Source organism: Chrysemys picta, chromosome 4, assembly GCF_011386835.1.
Source record: "Chrysemys picta bellii isolate R12L10 chromosome 4, ASM1138683v2, whole genome shotgun sequence".
In the NCBI taxonomy this organism is placed as follows: domain Eukaryota; kingdom Metazoa; phylum Chordata; order Testudines; family Emydidae; genus Chrysemys; species Chrysemys picta.
In genome coordinates this window covers 57224693-57249822 of record NC_088794.1, presented here as the reverse complement: position 1 = coordinate 57249822, position 25130 = coordinate 57224693, and the positions used below count along the sequence as shown (strand labels likewise).

At 55.6% G+C, this 25130-nt stretch overlaps 1 protein-coding gene across 7 annotated transcripts in view; it reads right to left on the bottom strand.

Moving 5' to 3' along the window:
* Positions 1 to 12716, bottom strand: part of LOC135983393 (kinesin-like protein KIF21B) — an 85715-nt gene extending 72999 nt beyond the window's left edge. For 4 of the 7 annotated variants that reach the window (XR_010600990.1, XR_010600993.1, XR_010600991.1 and 1 more), the window contains exon 1: positions 12253 to 12716. Coding sequence is in view for 2 of the 7 variants with exons in the window: in XM_065595011.1 (XP_065451083.1) it covers positions 12253 to 12293 (41 nt within the window). In the remaining 5 variants the exon portion in view is untranslated. The remainder of the gene's footprint in view (positions 1 to 12252) is intronic. The other 3 variants (XR_010600994.1, XM_065595011.1, XM_065595012.1) reach the window with 1 other exon arrangement.
* Between the last annotated feature and the right edge of the window lie 12414 nt (positions 12717 to 25130).

Here is a 25130-nt window from a genome sequence, read left to right as displayed (position 1 = left end):
AGATGGGGGTGGGGGTGGGAGGGGCTCCTGTTCTGCCATGTGCAGGGCTCACACCACGCCGGGCTGAGAACCTAGGACCACAGCTTGAGCCAGTCACTGAGGGGCTACAGTTCAGCCTGCCTAGGGGGAAATCACGCCCCCTAGGGAAGAGTAGCCAGTCAGGGGTGCTGCAGACGCAGCTTGGGGTGACTATTCTCTCCTCCCCGCTCCCACCCTGTGAGTAACGGGATGTGCCCCCCAATACAGGGAGCCTGGCTGCAGCTCCCTCAGGCCTGGGAGGGCAGAACCCGAGAGGCTCACAGTGGGTCTGGAGGGGGTAGAGACTGGGGAGGACAGGCAGATGGGACGTCACTTTCATTTCCAGAGCCAATAACAGACCCCCTCCCCCCCCCCTCTCACACACACACACACACTTACTTTTTCAGCCTACATTAGCGCTGGCCCTGCCAGGCTGCAGGCACCCTGTTTTCAGCCTCACTCACCCCATCCTGAGAGGGCACTGACCAGAGCCGCAGCAGGACTGCCTGACTTCCTAATGCTGCGGTGACAACGGACGTCAGCCCATTAGGACTTTGTATCTAACCTGGCCAAGGGCAGGAGGCCACATAAACCCAACTGACAGGGAACCAGACCAAAGAGGCCCATCAGATCAGGGACGACCCCTTCCCACCGGTTCAGAGAGCCGACCCAGCGCCCACTGTTCTGGTCCGGCTCGGATCCCAAATCACAAGACACTGATTGTTCTTCAGATGCAGCAAATGGGCTGCTCACAAGACCGAAGGAGTCTTGGGTCCAGCTTGGATCAGGATGCTGAAGACTATTTTAGGTAGCACTAAAAAGGCTATTGGATCAGCTAAGGTATTTCTATGCCCCCCCCTCCATCATTGTATGCCTCACAAAACGTGTTTACCCTCACCCCCATGGTACGGACAGGGAACAAAGCCATAGAGAGGTCATGTGACTTGCCCAAGGTCACAGACAAAGTCTGTGGCAGAGCAGGGAATTGAATGCAGTTCTTCTAAGTGCCAGGCAAGCACCTTAACCTCTGGGCCACCCATCCCTATTTAGATGCAGGCCCCATTGAACAGGGGCTTTTACTCCTGCCTCTGGAAGACCCTCCGTGCCAGCCACGTGGCCTTCAAGACACACTCCCACCCCAGGAAGGGCCATGAGAGCCCCACCCCAAGGAGCACTCTGTCAAGGGTTAATACTAGGAACATGCTGGATCCAGGCTGGCTGTGGGAGGCGGGAGAGGGTGTAATATGAACCCCTGGCTCCAGGCACCGAAGGAAGTCCGAGGGTTAGAGACACTCCTGGGGTTAGCCTGAAGTCAGTTACACCCATGAGGGTACAAAAAGCCATTCGTTGCTCTCTTCCCTTAAGGGCTGGGGAGCTTCCCCATCTCTCTCTCCCCACAGCCCGCAAACCATTCCCCAGGGTTTAGAATACGGACCGGCAATGGAGGGTGGGCGACCAGGGCCAGCCCGACAATTCCCGAGCACCTGCTCCATCCCCTGCACCTGGGGGATAAACCGAGCTGCCATGAACTTCTCCAAGCGCAGACGTGACGTCCCACCTGCCCCAGCTCCCAGAGACCCACCTGACGCAACCCCCCCACCCATTCAGATTCCCATCTAAGGCAGCTGCCACCTCCCCAGCAGCTCCCTGAGCAGCTAATTCCACTTGTAATTTGAGTAAACAATCAGCTAATTACCACGGGAAAGCTTCCTCCCCACAGGATTCTGCACCTTCCCCACACGGGGATCAAAGCAGCAGGACACTAAGCCCACTATGGATCCCAAATGGAGGAGGCAGGGGGGGCGGCAGATTAGCTGCGGCTGCACTGAATTCCCTTCCGTGTAGGGAGTAGGGCTGCAGAGATAGCCCTCAGCCAGTCTAGCAGTGAGGGTCACAATGCAGCTCTGGGCCCTAGAGCCATGGGCCCAGGTCTGGTCAGCCCATCTTCAAGGGGGCAGAGCGGAGGGAGATGGGGTTCAGAGACAGGCCACAAGAGCCGCTCATCTGAGGGACTGGGGCTGGTGAGCGTAGAGAGGGGACGTGAGGCCAGTGTCCATAACAACAAATGGGGCACAGAAGGCTGGTCAGCCCCTGCTATTCAGCCCCTCTCCTAGTGGAAGGACGAGGGGATAGTCAATAAGATGAAAAAGCAGCATGTTTCAAAGTGATGGAAATACATATTTTTCACACACACACACACACACACACACACACACACACACACAGCCTGTGGACGGACACAGCCTGTGGAACTCACTGCCACAAGATTTCACTGAGCCCCAAAGCATAGCGGGATTCACAACAGTCAGGTATTCCTATGGATTGGCAAGACCCACCGGAGTTCTAGTGACAATTAAAGAGGCGGCAGATGTTGCCCCATGTCATGGCCCAGGGGCCAGCTAGGGGCTTTGGATGCTCCCCAACTGGAGGATTTGCAACATAGGCAGCCTGCCTGCAGGTTTCAGCTCTCGCCAGTGGCCACTGCAGGGCTGCATCCCTTGGTCACTAGGGCCTCCCACCATGGTCATCTCCTTGGGCTCTCGTCAGCACCCACCCTGCACTTCCACAGCCCTCCCCAGATACAGGTGCTTTCTGTCGGTAACGCACCAGAGACGGCTCTGAAGCAGGGATCCCAGCCTGCCGCCCCTTGGCCAGGGTTACGAGAATCCACGCAGAAAGAGGCTTTGCCCACACATGCCAGTGCTAGGATCCTCAAAGGGTTATCACCCACTCAGAAGCCAGTTTCCACCACTGCTCCCAGTTTAAAAATCCTGGGATCATCACTGGTGTCCATGTTCATACTGGTCTGGTATCTTCCTTTAAAAAATGTATTTATTCAACTGTTTCAATTTTTTTTCCCCTATAACAAACCAAACAAATGTTAGATGCCAACATCTACAATGAGTACAAAGACCAAGATCCGGGCCTGGCATCTCCCACACAATCCCAAGTCATCTTCTCTGCCCTGGGGGCACCCGGTGGCAGGGTCCTTTTAACATAGCAGTTGGCCAATTCTCATTCCGCCACCTGCACCAGAATGGCAGTAAGTGGAGCTGGAATTGGATTCAACTCCTTCCCTGCCGCCTTGAAAAGCCCAGAACCTCTTTGGTTTGCCAGCCAGCCTCCTAGGAGATCTCAAACAGCACAGACAGCCAAGCCCAGACCCTAATCCTCTCCCCCCGCCCCTCACAGCCGATCTCTGCTGGTAACGTTAGCACCACCTGTTTGACAGCAGAGATGCCAACGCCCCATCCTGGGCAGGCCTGACAGTGTTTCTGCTCCCTTCTCCCAGCAACCCTGCTCCAAGGGGACATATGTTCTCAGCACAGCCCTGGCTTTTGCTCAGCATCACCCAAGGCCAGCAGGACGGGCTGCAATTGGCATGCACTCTGTTGGAGGAAAAGGCCCAGGTAGGGATGATCAAATTATGGAGGTAAATGCGTGGTTACGCAGGTGATGTCGGAGAGAGGGCTTTGGATTCTTTGACCCTGGGATGTTGTTCCAGGAAGAAGGATTGCTAAGAAGAGATGGGATCCACCTAACGAAGAGAGGGAAGAGCATCTTTGCAGGCAGGCTTGCTAACCTAGTGAGGAGGGTTTTATACTAGGTTCACCGGAGTATGGAGACCTAAGCCCTGAGGTAAGTGGGATAGTGGGAGGAGGGTGCAATCCTGATTCATACTGAGAAAGCAGGGCAATTGGCTAGTTATCTTAGGTGCCTGTACACAAACGCAAGAAGCCTGGGAAAGAAGCAGAAAGAATTGGAAGTCCTGGCACAGTCAAGGAACTACGATGTGATTGGAATAATAGAGACTTGGTGGGGTAACTCATGTGACTGGAGCACTGTCATGGATGGGGATAAACTGTTCAGGAAGGACAGGCTGGGGAGAAAAGGTGGAGGCATTGCACTGTATGTAAGAGAGCAGTAGGATTGCTCAGAGCTCCAGTATGAAAATGGAGAAAACCCAAAGACTCTCAACAGGCTTCAGTTTAGAGGCGAGAGCAACAAGGGTGATGTCATGGTGGGCGTCTGCTATAGACCACCAGACCAAGCTTTCTTCGGACAACTAATGGAAGTTTCCAGATCACAGTCCCTGGTTCTCATGGGGACTTCAATCACCCTGACATCTGCTGGGAGGACAATACAGCAGTGCACAGACAATTCAGGAAGTTTTTAATAGGGTGTTGGGGACAACTTCCTGGCACAAGTGCTGAAGGAACCAACTAGGGGCAGAGCTCCTCTTGACCTGCTGCTCACAAACAGGGACGAATTAGTAGGGGAAGCAAAAGTGGATGGGAACCTGGGAGGCAGTGACCATGAGATGGTTGAGTTCAGGATCCTGACAAAAGGAAGAAATTGAGAGCAGCAGAATATGGACGCTGGACTTCAGAAAAGGAGACTTTGACTCCCTCAGGGAGCTGATGGGCAGGATCCCCTGGGAGGCTAATATGAGGGGAAAGGAGTCCAGGAGATCTGGCTGTATTTTAAAGAAACCTTATTGAGGGCACAGGAACAAACCGTCCCGATGTGCAGAAAGAATAGTAAATATGGCAGATGACCAGGTTGGCTTAACGGAGAAATCTTTGGTGAGCTTAAACACAAAAAGGAAGTTCACAAGCAGCAGAAACTTGGACAGATGACTAAGGAGGAGTATAAAAATATTGCTCGAGCATGCAGGGGTGTAATCAGGAAAGCCAAAGCACAATTGGAGTTTCAGCTAGCAAGGGATGTGAAGGGGAACAAGAAGGGTTTCTACAGATATGTTAGCAACAAGAAGGTGGTCAGGGAAAATGTGGGACCCTTACTGAATGGGGGAGGCAACCTAGTGACAGAGAATGTGGAAAAAGCTGAAGTACTCAATGCTTTTTTTGCCTCGGTCTTCACAGACAAGATCAGCTCTCAGACTGCTGCATTGGGCAGCACGGTATGGGGAGGAGGTGAGCAGCCCTCAGTGGTGAAAGAACAGGTTAAGGACTATTTAGAAAAGCTGGACGTGCACAAGTCCATGGGGCCAGATGCACTGTATCCGAGGGTGCTGAGGAAGTTGGCTGATGTGATTGCAGAGCCATTGGCCATTATCTTTAAAAAACTGTGGCGATCGGGGGAAGATCCTGGAAGATTGGAAAAAGGCAAATATAGAGCCCATCTTTAAAAAAGGGAAGGAGGATGATCCGGGGAACTACAGCCTCACCTCAGTCCCTGGAAAAATCATGGAGCAGGTCCTCAAGGAATCCATTATGAAGCACTTAGAGGAGAGGAAAGTGATCAGGAACAGTCAGCATGGATTCACCAAGGTCAAGTCATGCCTGACTAACCTAATTGCCTTTTATGATGAGATAACTGACTCTGTGGATATGGGGAAAGGGGTGGATGTGATATAGCTTGACTTTAGCAAAGCTTTTGATACAGACTCCCACAGTATTCTTGCCGGCAAGTTAAAGAAGTATGGGCTGGATGAATGGACTGTACGGTGGATAGAAAGCTGGCTAGATCGTCGGGCTCAACGGGTAGTAATCAATGGCTCCATGTCTAGCTGGCAACCAGTATCAAGCTGAGTGCCCCAGGGGTCAGTCCTACAGCCAGTTTTGTTCAATATCTTCATTAATGATCTGGATGATGGGATGGATTGCACCCTCAGCAAGTTCCCAGATGACACTAAGCTGGGGGGGAGGGGAGAGAGGTAGATACGCTGGAGGGTAGGCCTAGATGGATGAGTGACCTGGAGGAGTGACCTAGATGGATTGGGCCAAAAGAAATTTGATGAGGTTCAACAAAGACAAGTGCAGAGTCCTGCACTTAGGACAGAAGAATCCCATGCACTGCTACAGACTATGGAGCGAGGGGCTAGGCAGCAGTTCTGCAGAAAAGGACCTAGGGGTTACAGTGGACGAGAAGCTGGATATGAATCAGCAGTGTGCCCTTGTTGCCAAGAAGGCTAACAGCATATTGGGCTGCATTCGTAGGAGCACTGCCAGCAGATCGAGGGAAGTGATTATTCCCCTCTATTCGGCACTGGTGAGGTCACATCTAGAGTGTTGCATCCAGTTTTCAGCCCCCCCACTACAGAAAGGATGTGGACATATTGGAGAGAGTCCAGAGGAGGACAACGAAAATGATCAGGGGGCTGGGGCACATGATTTATGAGGAGAGGCTGAGGGAACTGGGCTTATTTAGTCTGCAGAAGAGAAGAGTGAGGGGGGATTTGATAGCAGCCTTCAACTACCTGAAGGGGGGTTCCAAAGAGGATGGAGCGAGGCTGTTCTCAGTGGTACCAGATGACAGAACAAGGAGTAATGGTCTCAAGTTGCAGTGGGGGAGGTCTAGGTTGGATATTAGGAAAAACAATTTCACTAGGAGGGTGGTGAAGCACTGGAATGGGTTACCTAGGGAGGTGGTGGAATCTCCATCCTTAGAGATTTTTTAAGGCCCAGCTTGACAAAGCCCTGGCTGGGATGATTTAGCTGGGGTCGGTTCTGCTTTGAGCAGGGGGTTGGACTAGATGACCTCCTGAGATCTCTTCCAGCCTTAATCTACTATGATTCTATGTACTCACACAAGACCCAGGCTGTTCTCTCTGGCTACACGTATCTCTCCACCCCACCTGCAAAGCTAGTGCCAAATTCAAACCAGAGCCAGCCCCTGTGGCTCTAGGGATTGTGCACCCTTCCCACCTGACAGGGCAGAGGGGAGCAGCCCCAGCAGCTGTGGGGATAACAGGCGCTCGGCCTGGCCACGAGCGATTCAGCAGCCCGGTTAGGGGAAGGCTGCGTGTTTTAGCAGTGTGTTTAGAAGAGCGCCTGAGGTCTGGAGGTTGCAGGGTTTAAATAAACTTGAAATCTGACTCGACTTCCTTCCCCAATTTCACAAGCTCCATTTCCTGGCCCTTCTCGGGCACGCTCAGCTGCTGCAGGAAATGCTGGGCTACGGACTTTGAGGGTAGTTTTGTTTTTTTTAATATTTGAAAAGTTCTTTGAAATGCAGCACAGATGCTTTTGTGAAGAACTCCCCTACCCCAAAGCAGCTCTGGGAGGGCCAAATCCCCTGCCCGGCCTCCCCAGACTCCTCCCCCCCCCCCCCCCCACATCAAACCCAGGGCACACAAAGAAACAGCAGCACTCAGTGGGCTCCATCACACCAGCCCCATGTGGATCTGCTTCCTGGACCTGGGGGCGTCCTCTATTGACACAAACAAGCCTGGAGGGCCGGCCTGGCCATGGGAGAGGGAGCCTGGGTCTGCTCCCATGAGCCCGGTGGGGCCTGGAGTTTGTCCACCATCGGCCGCACCACCAGCCCTGTTCTGAGGGCAGGCTCCTGACAGTTTGCTGATGACGACCAGCGGGTCCTTGGGACTTGTGATGTCATAAACCTAGTCGTTCTGCGGTCATACACAGAGCCGTCCAGGGAAGAGAGACAACCTGACTCTCAGCGGTAAAAGAAGTAGGAAATCAGTCAATAAAAACAAAAATAGCAGCTTATAGGCCTTCCTCCTACTGCACGTCATTAGAGGAACCAAAAAAGGGGCCTAAACCCCATGGTTTGCTTGCCCTTCTGCCCTCAAGTTTCCAGGACAGGCCTGGCTCCATCTCTGCAGCAGAACAGCAGGCAGTCCAGCCCTTGGGCATTTTAAATGGGAAGGAGGGTTTTTTCGCTTGCGTTATCAGGAGCGAAGATTAAAAAGGCATCTGGATAAGCAGCAAGCTGGGGAGCCAACAGGGCCAGCTCAGCTACATGACCAGAAGCTGGCCACATCACTGCCTGTCATACGTAGGTAATACAAGAACACCCCAGCACACCGCGCTGGCAGGTCTGCGCCTTGAACCAGCAGCCATTCAAGAAAGCGCCACTGTCTTAGCTGGATTTTGCTTTGATGCGTAAAGTGCATCCATGTAACAAATCCGTCTCTCTCCCTATTGCTTTTGCAGGCTGGGCTCTTTGATCTGGGATCAGGAGGTGTTGGGGTTTTTTGTTGCTGTTGTTGTTAAGGGTTTTGCTGCATTTCTGCAGATGGCGCTGGGATTCCCCTCCCCCATGCATTGAAAACTCAATTCCACAGGTGTGGACTTTCCAAGCAGGTGCTGGAGCAGCTTCGGTGCTGTCCCATCCAGACGTCCCAGCCTGACAGATCCTCCCTACAGGGCCAGTCTGCAAAGCCCCTTCCTCCCCTCAGGGAGCCCTGGCTCCAGCACCGACTCTCACAAGGAACTGCTCACCAGTGGGCATAAGGGGTTAACAGCCTGGTCCAAACCAGAACCATGGGCTCCTCCTCCCTTGGTGCTGAAGCTCCCACTCCACATAGCAGCCACGCTCAGGCAGGTCCTGGGAGCAGCTTTCTTGGGAGGCCACAGTCAGGAGGGCCATATAAGCACCTCCATAGCTGTGCGGCCCCAGGATCCACAGGAACTGGTGGGGCCATGTAGCACAGTAGAAGCCAGGGATACCCCAAAGATCCCTGTGAATTCTGGGTCAGGGTGGAGCCATGGACTGAGGTGCAGGGTCTGAATGCTCAACTGCAAGTCCTGAAGGTCATGGGTACGAGTCTCGCTTGATCTCACCCTGAAAGGCCACCTCCAGTTCACCCAGCTGCGTACCGGGTACCTGATCCATTGGGGCGGGGCAGGGCAGTTGGACAGGATGCTGGCCACATGGTTCTCTTGCCATAGCCATGAAACTGACCTGCCTTGATCGCAGCCCAATGAGCCATTGACTGGGCGAATTTTGACTTTGTGCATCCATGGGCTAAGGCGGAGGGTAGAACCTCTGGCCATCGCACCCCCTTCCTTCCCATGCCAAAGGCAGCTTTTCAAACCCCTCTGCCTTCCAGGGAGCCAGAAACTCCCAGATAGGGTCACGCTCCAGAGATGCGACTCCCCACTTCTGCATACGCAGGCACCAGTTCATGCACAGAGCGGGGCGTGCCAGAGTCTGGCTGCTCCCTGCTGGCTGGGGAAGGGAGGCGTAGTATCATTCCAAGGGCTGTGATCCACAATCTGATTGAAAATGGGGATAAAGCTCTCAACCTCCCACCCCCCAGGGCAGAGTCATTAGTGTCTGTCTGGGTCTCAGCAGATAATGCGCTACAGATTTCCAAGTGCCCAGCACGGTTTGCAGGGGAGTTGGACAGCCTCCCCCCGCCAATACGCTGAAACCCCAGTCCTAGCTCTGTATTGGTATCAGGACCTTCCATGGCCCAGGCCGGTGTTTGGGAACCTGTCTGTACTGTTCCTGCACAGTGCTGCAATCCTGCCTCGCTGTCCCCTTGGACACCACTGGCCTCATTATTACAGTTTATTTCTAAATCCCCTCCTTTGTTCTGCCAATTCACCTTCAGCTTCCAATGCCTGCACCCCGCTCACCCCCCGCACTCCCAAACCAGCTTTCATTGGCCAGAGCAGCTGCAAATAGCCTCGCCCCTGAACCAATATCTGGAGCTAGGAGAGGCTCGTCTCTAAAGACAATGGAGCACAGGGCAGACTGGGTAAGGATCAGACTGAGAAACCACAGAGCTCACACATACACACATCCCGGCCCTTCTGCTCACCCTTGGGCCACTGAGGGGTTTCAAAAGCCGCCCACCAGCAATGCCCTACGGGAGCCTGAGAATTAAAATAACCCCTCTAGTAGACACAGGCTAATGGGGATTAGCTGGGAGCAGGGCACAGGGCACAGCTGATTATAAAGGCCCACAATATTCCTCCTCCGGGACTACAGCCATCCTTTCACCTCTGAAAGGGGGAGCCCCCAGCAGCCCAGATTGCGGGCTTTTGTTAGAGGATCTGTCCTGAAAGAAATGCAAGATGAATGACGGGTGGGTCTCCAACCAGTGGGAGACCTCTGGGCTCAGGCACGCACAGAGTGTAGGGACACCAGTGCAAACCCTCATGGGAGACCATTTAAACCAGTGCAACACAGTAACAGCGCAGGTTACCTGAGTTAAGATCCCAGAGCAGACAAGGTCTCCCCCAGCAGTACCCAGCCCTCCCTCTGATGTCAGGGGCTTGGCTGTTCCACTTAAGGGGTTCTCATTGACTCCACTCCAGATTTACACCAGCTCAAGCTAGATCAGAATCAGGGCCACCAGGTTCATCCTCTCCTGAGCCGGGGGGAAGGAAGAGTTGCCTCCCAGGTAAAAACACAGGAGATCTGGGTGGGCTGGGGTGCAGAGCAGTCCCTGTTGATGGCCATTTCTCAGACACGCTGCATTTAAAATGCTGCATTTAAAATAGTCTCTTGCATCATCAGTCTAGCATTAGCTGCCAGCTGTCTCCCAGAGGGGTCTGCAGCACTCCCTGAGGGCAGAGGTCCCACCACTCACCCCCATCACAGAAGACAATGGAAAACAGAGTTTACCACTATAACCAGGGCAGGGACAAGAATTTGGAGAGACTATTGGGCCCTGTCTACATAGCCTGGCCCAATCAGATTCAAAACAGATTCAGCTGGACCATATTTCAGAGAATTCCTATGGAGACCAACTCCCCAGAAACACCAGGTTTAAATAACAGGGCTTCCAATCCTGCCTGTTAGACCGCCAGGATCCTCAGTGGTTTTAGTGCAAGCGTAAGAGGGCCCAGGCCAGGGTCACTTGAACAGGGTGATCCAGCAGCCAGGCTCCCAGGTTTGGTGACCACTCAGCACAGGGCAGGTGGTCACCTCTGTGCAGACCGAGCGGAAGGGGAAGTGCTGCCCAGGGCCAGAAGTCAGAGCTCGTCCTCCACACCGGGACAGCAGCTCAGCCTGCAAAGGACTTGCACCCCTCCCACCTGCCCCAGCGCTGGTCTCCCCATGGAGCATCAGCTCCGGTGTGCTTTCCAAACGGTACCTCAATAAGGTGCACTTATACAGTGGAGTCTTCCCACCCTCACCCCACCCCTCCTTTCTTGGCAGCCAGCAGCAATGAAAATGACAGAGGGCTCCAGGATCCTAGCGGCTGCACTCAGAATATACCCAGCCCTGTGGCTTCAACAAAGAACCCCCGAATTTGACAAGGGCTCTGCAATCCTCGAGACCCAGTGCCGATATCTTACTAGAAATCTTACGGCAGTTTCTCCCCTAATGCCCCGTTCACCCTACCACCACCTAGAGCCACCCAGCACAGCTCACAGTAGTCCCATTAACTGCAAACAATGTAGGTGCCATTTACGGATCCCTTATTAAAAAAAAAAATTCAAGTGCAAAATCTCTTCCCTATTGTTCCCAGGGCCAGGAGGAAGCACAAAGGATGCTGAAATGATGCACTGTCTCCGACCTTCCCACTGAAGCAGGAGACTCGCACCTTCGGGGCGGATAAAGGGACTGCTGCAGCCACATTTGTCACTGATTGCATTTAAAACACACAAAATGGCCATGAAACAAGCAATTTGAGGAGTGAAAGCTGCAAAGCGGAAACCCGCAGGGAAGAACGAAGGTAAAGCCGTATTGACGTTCAACAATGACATTTGGGATGTTCTCCCCCACCTCCAGAAGGCCACTCAGACCCAGGGAAGAGGAGGGTCCTGGTTACAACAGATTAACACCAAATTATTACAAAAAGGAGCAGCTCTTGCCAAACAAAACAAAACAACCCCCCACCCCCCAAACTGTCAGGCCAGGAAACAGATTTTTGAAGGATGGAGATAAAGGGGGTCATCCAGCCCTCAGGGGAACAGACAGCTCTTTCGTTGTACAACCCGGGGCTTTGTTTGGCTACAAAAATATAACAAGGACACGCAAGTCAGAGAGGAAACCCAGCAAACTGGTGTGTGAAATACAGGATTTCCTCACTGGTTATCTTTTAGAATGGTCAGCACCGCCGGATTGAAAGAGAGAGGCGGTGAGCAGCCCAGTGTTTTCTCAGAAGACAGAACAATATTGATCTGTGCATCAGAAATACACATCCTAGACAATACACACACAACCCCCTAGGCAATAACCAGAACAATATCGAGCTGTGGAGGTGCACAGTCCCCATCCTGAGCAGTGCCTATCCAGACACCAGATAAAGCTCACACAACCCATCCCCAGTGCAAGGCACACAACAGACCAGTACTGATCTGCACCCCAGCCCCATGCAGCACCCCCAGAATTTTGCACCTCTGTTTAACCACATGAAACCGCAGCAGCAGGAAGGGGGGCGAGCCTGCAGAAGGGGCTGGAGCAATACAAGGTAGCTTTGTCTGCCCCCCTGCATCCACCTGCCCCCCTCCCCACACCCATCACCCCACTTCCCAGCGCCAGCCCCGCACCGCGGACGCTTACCTCACCGCCACCTGCACGCAGCAGTCCCCGGGGGTCGCCATGCCAGCGGCCTCTCACCACCCCAGCCGCGGCGTGCCTTGCAGGGGGGGCGGGGGGTCCCGGGGCCGGAGCCGCCCCGGTTCAGTTGAGGACGGACACAGCCAGGGGGTGTGTGCGGCGGCTGTAGGGGACGAGGTCATGCTGAGCTCCGGCCGCGCGGGGCTGAGCGGTGCGCTGCTTCATCCGCCCCCGCGGAGGGATGCGGAGCGGGGCGCAAGCTCCGCCGTGAAACTGACAAGCGGCGGAGCCTGCAACTGAGCCTTGCGTCGGGGCCAGTCCCGCTGCAGAGCGTGGAGCCGGACCAATCCGTGCCGGGGAGGGCGGGGCCGGGCCGGCTTTAAAGGGCTGGGCACGAAGGTGGGTGTCACACCCACCCACCCACACCCCGCTTTAGGCGATTCAGCTGAATTGGGCCCCGCGCCGCAGCTCTCCACCCTGCCCCCAGCTCACTTCCCCCTCCTCCCCCGTCCCCTGAATGCTCCGCCCCCTGCTCCTCCCCCTCCCCTGCTCGCGGGAAGTCTGAAAAGGGGAGACATGGGTTAGTCCGGCTCCGGCCCCCGCCCGGCCCGGCCCCCGCGGCGCAGCTCGGCTCCGGCCGCCAAGGGGCTCTGGGCCGGACCCAAGCCCGGCGAACACGGCCGGAGTGCGGCTCGATTCCTGGGGGGGCCGCCCCTAAGAATCGGGCTCCGCTCTTGCTAAAGCTGGCCACACACACACACACACACACACACACACACCCCTCCCCCTTGCAGCTAGCAGGTGTGAAAAATTGGGATGGGGGGTAATAGATGCCTATATTTAAAAAAATCCCAAATATCGGGACTGACCCTATAAAATCAGGACATCTGGTCACCCTAAGTTCAGTTCCAGAGCAGAAGTTGGCCCAATAAACGCTATTCCTTCACCCACCCGTCCCCTGGTGAGTGTGAGAAAGACCCTGCCTATTCCCCTCCCCTGGGGGGTGAGGGAGCCAGGCAGGCTGTGCATGAAAGGGTGTGCAAGAGAGAGACATGCTGCCGGGCTCTAAACATGTGTTTCTCAAGGACCGGTCCATGGACCGGCGCTGGACCCTAAGATCTCCCTGACACCACTGAGGAAGTCAGCAAGCCGGGCCCTGGTGTCAAAAGGGTTGAAAAATGAGACCCAGAGACACCCTAGAAGTGTAAATCTGCACCCGCGACTGTGAACTAGCTCCCAGGACTGTGCATTAGCCAGCACGTTGTGGCCTCAGTCAGGCTGGGAGCTGTGGACACGGGGTGTCAGCTCACAGCACAAACACAACCCAGCTCCCTCATTGTTATATAACTGCCCCAGGGGAGGCAGTGTATTGAGGAGCCTGGTGTGTCAGAGATGCACCACTGCCCCCTGCTGGCTGCAGGGTTTTAGCCCTGCTCATGGGAGCAGCATCTCCTGGTGGGGTGAGGTGGGGGTGCTGCCCCTTGAGCCTGTTGTGAGCTCCCCAGCTGTGCCTGGAAACTGGGGTCTCACCCAGCCCATTTCCCTTTAACTCCAGAGGCTCGTAGGTCCTGGGTCCTAGGCTATGGGGGCTGGAGACCTGCTCGTTACACTTCCATCAGCCCTGAAGTTAGTGTGTGGCTAAGGGGATCCGCCTGCCTGCACAGTGACCCGAGACTCCCCCGCCTCCCATCGCACACATTTGCTGCAGACATGTCACACCCACTTCATGGTGCGTCATGGCTGCAGAGCGACTGATGCTTCCAGAGCAAAGGTCCTGAGTCCCACCACTGTAAGGCGCTGGGTGGGTGGACCACCACGATCGGAGGTGGGAAGAGAATAAGCTAGTTTGCTGCCACGACTGCACAAGTTACATGTGCTAGCAGCTGCCCTGGGAGGTGCACATGGGGCAGAGAGGAGCAGGGCCTAAAGAGAGATCAGACTCACAGACAAACCCACCTCCAGGTGGTCAGGATATTCCCTGCCCTATTTGCCAATTAGCAGACCTACAGTGGCATCTGGGCCTGTGGACCCTGCTCTCCACCGGCACCTGTGTTAACTGTATTCAGCACGCCTGTGGGACATACAGTGCTGGTCACACCTGCCCAGCTGTGCTGAGAGGGGAAACTGCTGCCTGGGAGCTGAGGTCCAGCCCTGCTGAGCTGCCTGGTCTTGTAGCCGGTAGGCGCCCTCTATAATAGGGTATGATCCTCCTCTCCCCTACCCTGATTTTAGCCCCAATGGCACCCCTGCTGGTTCACACCCGGATGAGAGGGGTCAGGCCCTGCGACTCCCAGTGGGAGAGACCGCCACTAGGTTTCACTGTAATTGCTTACACAGCCAGTCTCCCTTCCCCTCAGGGAAGCCATAGGACCAGACTGGTCTCTGGTGTAAATACCTTGCCTTGTGGTACTACATTATGGGCTGAAATCATCCCTGCAGTATGTTCTATTTTGATTTTTTTTTTTTAAAGGAGGGAGCGGTATGATCTAACAGTTAAGGGAGGGGACTAGGCATCTGGACTCCTGCCTTCTGCTTCCTGCTCTGTTGCTGTCTTGTGGCATTTCCCTTCCCAGTGCCTCAGCTTCCTACATCAATAAAATGGGGACAAACTGTATTGCTCCTTCTTGGTGGGCCTGGACTGAAAAGGGCTAGATACAAGTGTGAACATTATTTTTTGAGGATTAATTATTAGCAATCATTATTTCACTCTCATTTTTATGGCCACCAGACGTGTAGCAGAAAGCCGATAAGTAATTTGGAAAGGCAAGTGCGTGCCTGGTTTCTGACCCTGCAAATAGTGCCCCACTGATGAGTGTGTGTTACAGTGAGTCGCCCTCCGTGCCAATCCAAGCCCAGACCCGGAGAAGAGCTCTGGGCAGCTCGAAAGCTTGTCTCTTTCACCAGCAGAAGTTGGTCCATCACCACACCCACCTTGTCTTGCTCATATCCTGGGAACAAAACAGCTACAACAACGCAGCAAACAAACCTATGCTTGGTCTGTTGTAGCTACAGCTGCAGAAGCCTGGTTCTTTAGCTCAAGCTATAGCCACTTGTTGCTTTTTGCTCTGGAGGTTTCCCCGTTCAGTCCCTGGTGTGTCAGCCCCTAGAAGACACTTCCACTCCTTCATGAAGCTGACCACTGGAAACCAAATTCATTAGCTCTTCCCCACACAGACAGCTTTTGATCTCTGCTCATCAACAGCAAACATCCTTATAAGCCAGTTGTGTGGGGGCTGGGGCTGGTGCCACCAGGCCAGCTCAGAAAGGGCCCAATGTAGCCTGTGCCAGATCAGTGATATCATAGACTATCAGGGTTGGAAGGGACATCAGGAGGTATCTAGTCCAACCCCCTGCTCAAAGCAGGACCAATCCCCAGACAGATTTTTGCCCCAGTTCCCTAAATGGCCCCCTCAAAGATTGAACTCACAACCCTGGGTTTAGCAGGCCAATGCTCAAACCACTGAGCTATCCCTCCCCCCAACTTCATAGCTATGCCCACTTAGCTCCCCTCACAAAATCCTCTTACTGAATTCCCCTGCTCTGTTATCACACACTCATTTGCTTGGGCAGGCTGATCTGCTGCACCGCTCTCCAAACCTGCACAGGAAGCAATAGTGGCTGGTCGAGGTTTCCCAGCTGCTTATGCGGCCAGTGCATGTAATGACTGCAGCGTGCATGCCAAGTAATTGGGACATCTCCCAGGAGACTGACTGCATCTAGCGACTGTGAAGGGGAACAACGGCTGCTCAGGTGAAATAGATTGGGGGGGGGGGGAATAAAACCCATTAATCAGAATGCCTTTGGCTAGCTCCAGGGGGTTAACCAGGTATGAAATCCAAAGCTCTGCCCTTTTAATACTGAAGCTGCCACAGAAAAATTAAAAGAAGAAATGACAGTGGAAGGGAGTGAAGACCATGTTCTTATCATTTATTATCTGTATTGTAGTGACACCCAGGAGCGCCAGAGATGGACCAGGCCCCATCGCGCAGACGCCGAGAGTTTCCAATCTAAGTACAGGAGTTTAAATCGCTTCAGACTCTTCTAGCCAATAGTCTAATAGATGAACATTGGCTCTTACTGACGTGGTATCCAGTGAAGAATAGTCTCCTGTAAAAATAGTCTTTAGCAGTTGCCACACCACTGATGGTAGTTCACATTTATAGGACGCTTTTTGTCCTGAACATTACACACTTACATGAGACCATTTCAGCTGGGCACAGGCAGGTCTGGATCAAAGCCATACGGGGAAACATCCCCTACAACAACCACCCCAGCAGAAGGAGACCCACCCCCTCCCAAAGCAGAGTGGGGGCCTAGGCTTTTCTGAGGCTGGGTCTCCGGCCAGCTGGCCTCCTCCTTGGCGCGAGCGGTTGCTACTCCCCTTCCACTGCAGGCTGGCTGCAGACTCAGGCAGATGTCATGGTTACCCTCAGCAGCACGGCTAGCAGGAAGACTAGAAACGACACTGAAAGCTGAGATACTGGCATCGCCACATGGACAGGGGTGGGGAGAGGCAGCACCTCATCCTGGGCCTCTCTGCCTTAACCCGGCCAGGGGACAAGCACTTGTCTGTCCGTCTATTGCTCTTTGTGGGGCACCCTTTGCTGTACCCTCTCAGCCCCAGCTGGGCACAGAAAGCCACCTGCTGCCGACCGTTCTCCCAGGGGGCGGCTCTGCAGACCCCATCCCAGGGCAAGCAAAGGAATCCAGGCCACGATCTCCTCTCCCAGTTCCACGGGCAGCCCAAGGACGACGTGTGCTGTCAGACAGGAGACAATGCCAGAGGGGACTTTGTTGGTGGGAGGGATCCAGAGCCCACAGCTTGTTTCTCACAGGATGTAAAGCCTCCTGCTTCATGGTTTAAGCCATTCTAACTCGTAGGGAGAGGGCTGTGTAGGCTCTGTAGACTCTGGGCCTGGCCCAATCTGGCAGCGTCTACGTTCCTAACAGTGGCTCATGCACTGTTCCAGTGGCAGGCATGTCTACAGGCTTCTCATGAATGGGAGCTGCTCCCCACCTTCCATCCGGCCCCAGCCATGCCTGCGTGGTTTCAAAGCTCCTTCCACATGCACAGCTCCGTTGCCGCCTGGGCGATCCCGTTCACATGGCAGCACGATGGTCCCGGCCAGCTGGTGAAACGTGACCATGAGAGACCGCCAGGCTTGGAACAAAAAATAAACCAATAAATCAGATGTTACGGAGAATCTGGAGGCGAAAACAGGAGAATGAGCGACAGCTGGAAAGATCAAAGCACCCTGCCCGACTCCACCGCAGAGCCACTGCCCTGCTCCTGACCCGTTCTCTTGCTCCAGTGCACAAGAGAGAGAAGCCGAGTGAATGAGGATAAGGGGTGTCTGCAGGGGAGTAGCCCCCTGTGGCGTGTGTGTGGTGCTCACACACATCCCAGAGGTGGCTGCATTTCACAGGTGCCAGCTTTTATACGGGATAGTTGGAAAGCATTGTGTGAGCCTCCTTTTATAGAGCACCCAAAGAGCTGCCGTGTGTAGAGTCAGCACCCCTGAGGGCAGCCCAGAGGACAGCAGAGGAGGGGGATTTTTGGTTAGGACAGTGGGACAAGCCCCTGGCTTAGGGAAGCCCCCTGGGAGCTGCATGCCATCACTGCTGAATCAGTCTCGTCACTAAGGCGCGGCAAGGAACTCCGCAACGCACGGGGCGGGGAGCTGGGGAGGAGGGGGAGAACTGAAGCAGCCCCACTGGAATTGGAACCTGCTGTCCCAGAGTGTTTATTAAAGCCGGACTCAGAGACTGTGACACCCGGCACCCCCTGTCACGAGCCAGCTGGAGAGGGCCCGATCCCGGGCTGCTTGCACGCTCTCAACTCCCATTGGCTTCAAGGCGAGCTGGCTTCGAACATCAGCCTTCTTTGTGCTCTGTCTTTAGTGCCCAGGGCCATTCATAGAATCATAGAATATCAGGGTTGGAAGGGACCTCAGGAGGTCATCTAGTCCAACCCCCTGCTTAAAGCTGGACCAATTCCCAACTAAATCATCCCAGCCAGGACTTTGTCAAGCCTGACCTTAAAAACCTCCAAGGAAGGAGATTCCACCACCTCCCTAGGTAAAGCATTCCAGTGCTTCACCACCCTCCTAGTGAAATAGTGTTTCCTAATATCCAACCTAGACCTCCCCCACTGCAACTGGCCATTCCCCTAGCCTGGCAAGGGAAGCCATTTGCAAGGCACAAGAACCAGGGGATTGTGTCAGCCCAGCTACAGTGCTGCTCCTTGTCCAGCCACGTCCTCTATTAACCCTTTACACACACAGATGTAGCCTGCACAGAGGCTTAGATCGTATGGCGGGAAGGCCCATTGTGATCGCTAGCCTGAGCTCCTGCATAGCACGGGCCAGGGGACCGAGCTGAATTAATTCCTGCCTCAGTAGAGCAGATCTTTCGGGAAACCACCCAGTCTCGACTGAAAAATTGCCACTGCTGGCTGGGTAACCCGGATGCAGACGAGCCAGCCCCAGCTGTGCCGAGGACTTGAAAACCGGCCCCGGAGCCCCTTCCTATTCTTACATATCTCAACTGATTCCACTCCTGTCCAGAGTCGGATGCCCTCAGTGGCAGCTCCTCCACACTGCTGTGCTAATGTAGGAAGGGCACCTGCGGTAGCAGCCAGAACTCCTGGGTCCTCAGCACACGTACTGCCTTGCGAGGTAAAGGTGGGGAGCAGACCTAGGTCCAGACTCAGACTCGAGGGCTGCGCACCTGCATCGCCCAGACGTCAGTGGGAATTCTGGGTGCTCAGCCCCTCTGAGAACCAAGCACCTGGTGTTTCAAGTCACCGAACCCCAGGTCTGTGCGGTGACATACGCTCCCAGACAGCCCTTTGTAATGAGAGGTGCTGGGGGCAAAGCAAGCGTGCCTCATTGTTCAATATTACAGCAGCTGGGGGACCCAACCAAGAGTGGGGCCTCCCTGTGCCAAGCACTGCACAGTCACACAGTGCGAGACAGGCCCTGCCCCAAAGAGCTCACAAGCTAAACAGACAAGACAGACAAAGGGTGGGAGAGGAAACTGAGGCACAGTGCGGGAAGTGACATGCCCAAGGTCACCCAACAGGCCAGTGGCAGAGTTCCCTGTGACTCTCCTGTGTCCCCGTCCAATGCTGTGACCACTAGCCATCCCTTCCTCCCATCACCCCATGTATTTGCTCTGGTTAAGCAGCTCCCTCTTCCTCTCCTCAGCGTTAGCTTTGCAGATGGGTATATTGTATGTGTCTCTTTCCAGGGTACCTCTCGTCATACCAAGGTTAATTACAGCCCAGATTCACCCCCTCAAATTCCTGAATAATTTCTCCCACCTCTGAAATGCAGCCAGCTCTCACATGACAGGCAGGTGAAATAGCATGCTGCCCCTATAGGAGGGGAAATGTTGCCTGATGACACAGAGCCAACTTCCTTACACTTAAGAGAGGTGCATTATTATTGTCTGTGTTACCAGAGTGCCTCCATTGTGCGGGGGGCTGTACAAACACACACCAAAGAGCTGGTTTGTGGGCCCAAGCACCAACAGGCGGGTACAGAGAGAGCCAGGAAGCAATGAGACAATCCTGATCAGCGCCATGGCAGCTGGTGTGCTGCACCTAGGGACCAAATAGCAAGTGTGAAAAATTGGGATGGGGGGTGGGGGGTTAATAGGCGCCTCTATAAGACAAAGCCCCAAATATCAGGACTCACTGTAAAATCGGGACCTGGCTGAGCTCAGAGTCGGAATCATTGTCAAGTGTGTTATCAGCATCACAGCAAAGGAGGGATTTGCAGGACAAGGAGCGGGTTTGTGGGGGTTTCCAGGGAGCTGTTGTGTTAATTTCAAAGGATGAATGGCCCCAGACAGTCACAGGTGTGAACATGAGCCTGTCACCACCCCAGGTCTGGGGTCCAGAGACCTCGGTCTGCTTAGTCCCATGGCAAATGTGCTCGAAAGTTCACGCCAAAGGCTGGGAATTATTGATCAGGGGACACAAGAGCAACAGGTTCAAACCCAAACCCGAAAGCCTTCTGCGATTGACGCGGAGTGGTTCTGCAGGAGAAACGATCCAATGTATCACAGGGCATTGGCTAGAGTCGCTTATTCTGTCCCTCTTAGCAGACAGGAAAGGGTTCGTTCTGTAGCCGGATTGCTGTGAATGAGGGTCACTTTCCTGGCTTTTGACCCAAGAGACCGATGCAGAAGGAGGAGAAGGGACAAGGTAGTAAAGGTGGGGCAGTACGGCTTTCCACCACCTTCTCAGGATACAAGTCACTGGCTGATACCTGGGCTGGCAGGTCGGCCTCCTCCCAGCTCACTTCCCCAGGCTGGGGTGTCATCTGGCTGGTCTGGTCCCTCTCCTTCGCTGGCAGGGCAGAGTCGGGGGGGACTGTCTCTTCCTGTCATGCTGGTGTTGGGCCGTGCTGATGGTCTCGGATCAGGCGAAAAGCCGAGAGAGAGAGAGAGAGAGAGAGAGAGAGAGGACAGGAGGAAGACGGTGGGGGGTAGAAAGGAACACACAGAGAAGGGGAAAGCCGAGCAGGTTCTCACCTGTATTAGGTGTGATCCTCGCTGTCCAGCGGCGATGGGCCGGTGTCCTCACTGGCGGGCTGCTGCGGATGTCCGGATGATCGAGGCTCGCCAACCAAGGGCAGAGTGTCTGCAGTGTCTTTGTTAGCACAAGAGAGCTCCTGCCATGCCGGCTGGGGCCATGCTACAAAGCACAAGGGCCCATGCAGCAGAGCTTTTAATGCCCCTGCAGTGCAGACATGGTTTGGCCTCATTTGCAGGATCCCTTGCCTGGAAAACGTTAGCTGGGAGTCAGTTTCTCCATCACGTCTCTGGGAGGGGAATCCAACCTGCGCTTGTGTAGCACGTTTCACACGGCCCCAGCCGTCGCCTCCTGCTGGGCTTGGGGTGGGTTTGATTTCTGGGCCCATTTCCAATCCAGGCCCCTCACAATGACCCAATCTCTTGAGACCCCCTCAGAGCTCTCCCCCTTTGCCTCCCTGACAGGGCTGGAGTCGTTTAGCCAGCAGCAGCCTGTCATCGCTGCGGCATCCAGGCCAGGACGCAGGAAGAGACACCAGAGAGAACCACTGGGTCTGGCTGTGTCCAGCAGCCTCAGTGGAGGGTCTCCTGTGTATCCATGACAGGCCAGCCCGGTCTCTCCCCTGCCCCTAGGGACACAGCAGTGCTGGGCGGTTGGCACCGTTAGGTGAGTGTCAGCTAGGGTTACCATATCCAGCAAATAAAAAAAGAGGACCCTCCACGGGCCCTGGCCCCGCCCATTTCCCCACCCCCCAGCCCCGCCCCAACTCCGCCCCTCCCCGCCCTAACTCCGCCCCTCCTCCCTCCCACTCCCAGCCATGAGGAAAGGGCTACCCCAGCGCTACCGGCTTCACGGTTTGCTGGGCAGCCCCCAGACCCTGCGCCCCCGGCCGGCGCTTCCCCAGCGCAGCTGGAGCCCGGGAGGGGAAGCGCCCAGCTGGGGGCGCAGGGTCTGGAGGCTGCCCAGCAAACCGTGAAGCCGGTAGTGCTTGGGCTTCGGGCAGCCCCCTTGCCTCTGGACCCTGTGCCCCCAGCCGGGCACTTCCCCTCCCGGGCTCCAGCAGCGCAGGGTCCGGAGGCATGGGGGCTGCCCGAAGCCGGTAGCGCTCGGGCAGCTCGGCTCTTAAACAGAGCCGAAGAGTCGGGGAGGAGCAGAGCCTCCAGCCGCAGCGGCTCTGCTCCTCCCCGACTCTGTTTAAGAGCCGGGCTGCCCGAGCGCTACCGGCTTCGGGCAGCCCCCATGCCTCCGGACCCTGCGCCGCCGGAGCCCGGGAGGGGAAGTGCCCAGCAGGCAGCTGGGGTCCGGAGGCATGGGGGCTGCCCGAAGCCGGTAGCACTAAGAGGCCCTTTTTCACCGGTAAAAGGCCCTTAGCCAGTGGAACAATGCACCAGGGCGGGGTGTGTTCACCATCGCTTGGAATCTTGCACGGCGATCAGCTGGGACGGGCTCAGAAGCAGGCCCCAACTCTGCCAGGAGTCATGGGCTGGATGCAGGAATCACTGGGAGACAGTCTCCATCCAGGGTGATGCAGGAGGCCAGGCTGGCTGGTCACCGTGGTCCCTTCTGGCCTGAAGCTCTCGGAACTGGTAGCACTCGGGCAGCCCGGCTCTTAAACAGAGTCTGGGAGGAGCAGAGCCGCCACGGCTGGAGGCTTTGCTCCTCCCCTGACTCTTTGGCTCTGTTTAAGAGCCGAGCTGCCCCAGCGCTACCGGCTTCGGGCAGCCCCCATGCCTCCGGACCCTGCGCCGCCGGAGCCCGGGAGGGGAAGTGCCCGGCCGGCGGCTGGGGTCCGGAGGCAAGGGGGCTGCCCGAAGCCGGTAGCGCTCTGGGAGCTCGGCTCTTAAACAGAGCCGAAGAGTCAGGGGAGGAGCAGAGCCGCCATTTTCCCGGACATGTTCGGCTTTTTGGCAATTCCCCCCGGACGGGGGTTTGAGTGCCGAAAAGCCGGATATGTCCGGGAAAAAGAGGACGTATGGTAACCCTAGTGTCAGCTTAGACTTGAGCTGGGCCTGAACCAAGAGCTGATCCCAGGCACTCAGCAACCCCCTGAGCCACCCATCGCCCACCTCCCCCACTGAACCGCAGCCAGGCCCCAGGGCACGGGACACCTAGGCGCAGAGCCAGCGCTTTGATGTCCCTGGGACTAGGCTGATCCCCTCGGTCACATGAGCCCAGTGAGGCGCTGGGAGGCCCTGACAAAGCCCCATTGTGGGGCAGGAAGTGGGAACAGCCTGTCCGGCGGTGGAAGGAGGGGGTCTGGCTGCACAGAGAGAGCTGTTCCTGGGAGTCAGCTGGAATGAGATCAGCAGGTCGCGGGTGTCCTGCAAAGCTCGTGCTACGGGGCGAGCCAAGGGGAGACTCGGTGGCTGGAAGCTGAAGCTGGAGACATTCAGGCTAAACATAAGAGGCCTTTTTTCACCGGTAAAAGGCCCTTAGCCAGTGGAACAATGCACCAGGGCGGGGTGTGTTCACCATCGCTTGGAATCTTGCACGGCGATCAGCTGGGACGGGCTCAGAAGCAGGCCCCAACTCTGCCAGGAGTCATGGGCTGGATGCAGGAATCACTGGGAGACAGTCTCCATCCAGGGTAATGCAGGAGGCCAGGCTGGCTGGTCACCGTGGTCCCTTCTGGCCTGAAGCTCTCGGAACTGGTTTCCTGCCCCGTGGGACCTGCCTCTCCCCAATTTCTGGGTTAACTCCTGAGCAAAAGGGAGGGGTAAGACTTGGAGTTGGACAACCAGCCCCCTTTAATGAGGATACGTCTGAATTACATCCCAGATGCCCCATCCACAAACATGGGCTAGTTTACCTCACTCCCCATGGGTAGGTCAGGTGGGGAAACCGAGTCACTTCCTTTTGCTGTGCCTCAGTTTTCCCCCACCTCAGCCACACACCCTTAAGATCTCTGGCTGGATCATGATTAATGAAGTTTCACAACTCCCCCGCGAGGCAGATGGGTACCATTATCCCCACATTACAGAGCGGGAAACTGAGGCACGGAGCAGGGCGAGTGATTTGCCCATGGGCACCCAGTGTGCCAGAGCTGGGAACAGACTCCAGGAGGCCTGGCCCACAGTCCCCTGTTCCAACCTCTAGACAATGCTCAGTTCCTACAGCGTGTGTCTGATTAAACACTTCGCGGGGGGGCCAGCCACTCCTTAAACCCCCAGGGATGCCCCCTGACTTCTGGGGGAAGAGCCCTGAGTTCCGTCTGAGCACAGGTTTAATTTCCCTGCCAACTCCCCAGCTCTCCACCCCCAGAGAGCCGCTGACTGCCTGGCTCCTTTCCCCTCCCCCGCCCCGCCCCGCCCCCCCAGGGGGACCCCCTGCTGTCACTTGCCAGGGCTTGGCCACAGATGGTCCCTGCGACAGCCACTTCCCGTTTATTAAGTTAACAAATAAACACCATGGCTGAGAGCAGACGGGCTCTATTGATTCAGCGCGTCCCACGGGACCCATAATTTCTCTGCATTTTAATCTAGATTAGCCGGGGGGGGAGGAGCCAGGGACTGGGCTAGCAATGGGCTCGCACTGCTTCAAACCAGAGCGTGCAGCCCGGGGGGCCAGAGGGGAGGAGAAGCACTGTCCAGCAGGGGGTGCCGTGCAGCCACCCCCACCGCTCACCATGACAGAAGTGCCGTCCTGGCAGCACTGACTGGGCAATGCTGTCTTGGCTGGGGTGGGGTGTCTCTGGCCTTGTCCCAGATCACGCCACGTTGGCAGGACAGCACGGACCCCTGGAAGCCACGGCAGGCCAGATTCTCCCAAGAGCCCAGTCCCCAGCATCGGGCTCCTTGGGCAAGTTTGCACAGCGAGGGAGAGGACGAATTCAGCAGATCAGCCGTTCGCTACAAATCCCGACCCCAGCACATCTGCTCCCTCCACGACTTTCAAGCCCTATCGGGTTCCTTTCCTGGTACGAATGAATTTGGCTCCGGTTCGTCGCCGGAGAAGGAACGGGGCTGGATTATCAGCTAATCACAGAGAAGCCACGTCCTCAGCTGGCCCAGCTCCATTGACAGCAATGGCACGATGCTGATTTACACCAGCAGGGACCCCTGCGCTCCCCTCGTCTGACCTTCTGTTTAACCCAGGCTGGAGAATTTCAACCCGTTGTTCCTGCCTCAAGCCCCTGCCTTGTGGTTTTTGGAAGGAGCCATCCAGATGCAGCAGAATCCACCCCACTCAGAAAGTTGTTCTGATTGTTAATTTCCACCCCCACCCACTAAGAACGGGCGCTGTATCTGAGCTAGATTTCACCCAGAGCACTTATTCCTGCTTTGAAACAGAGCGAGGCAGCCCCACCTTTGAACCCAGCCTGGGAAATTTACCACAAAAG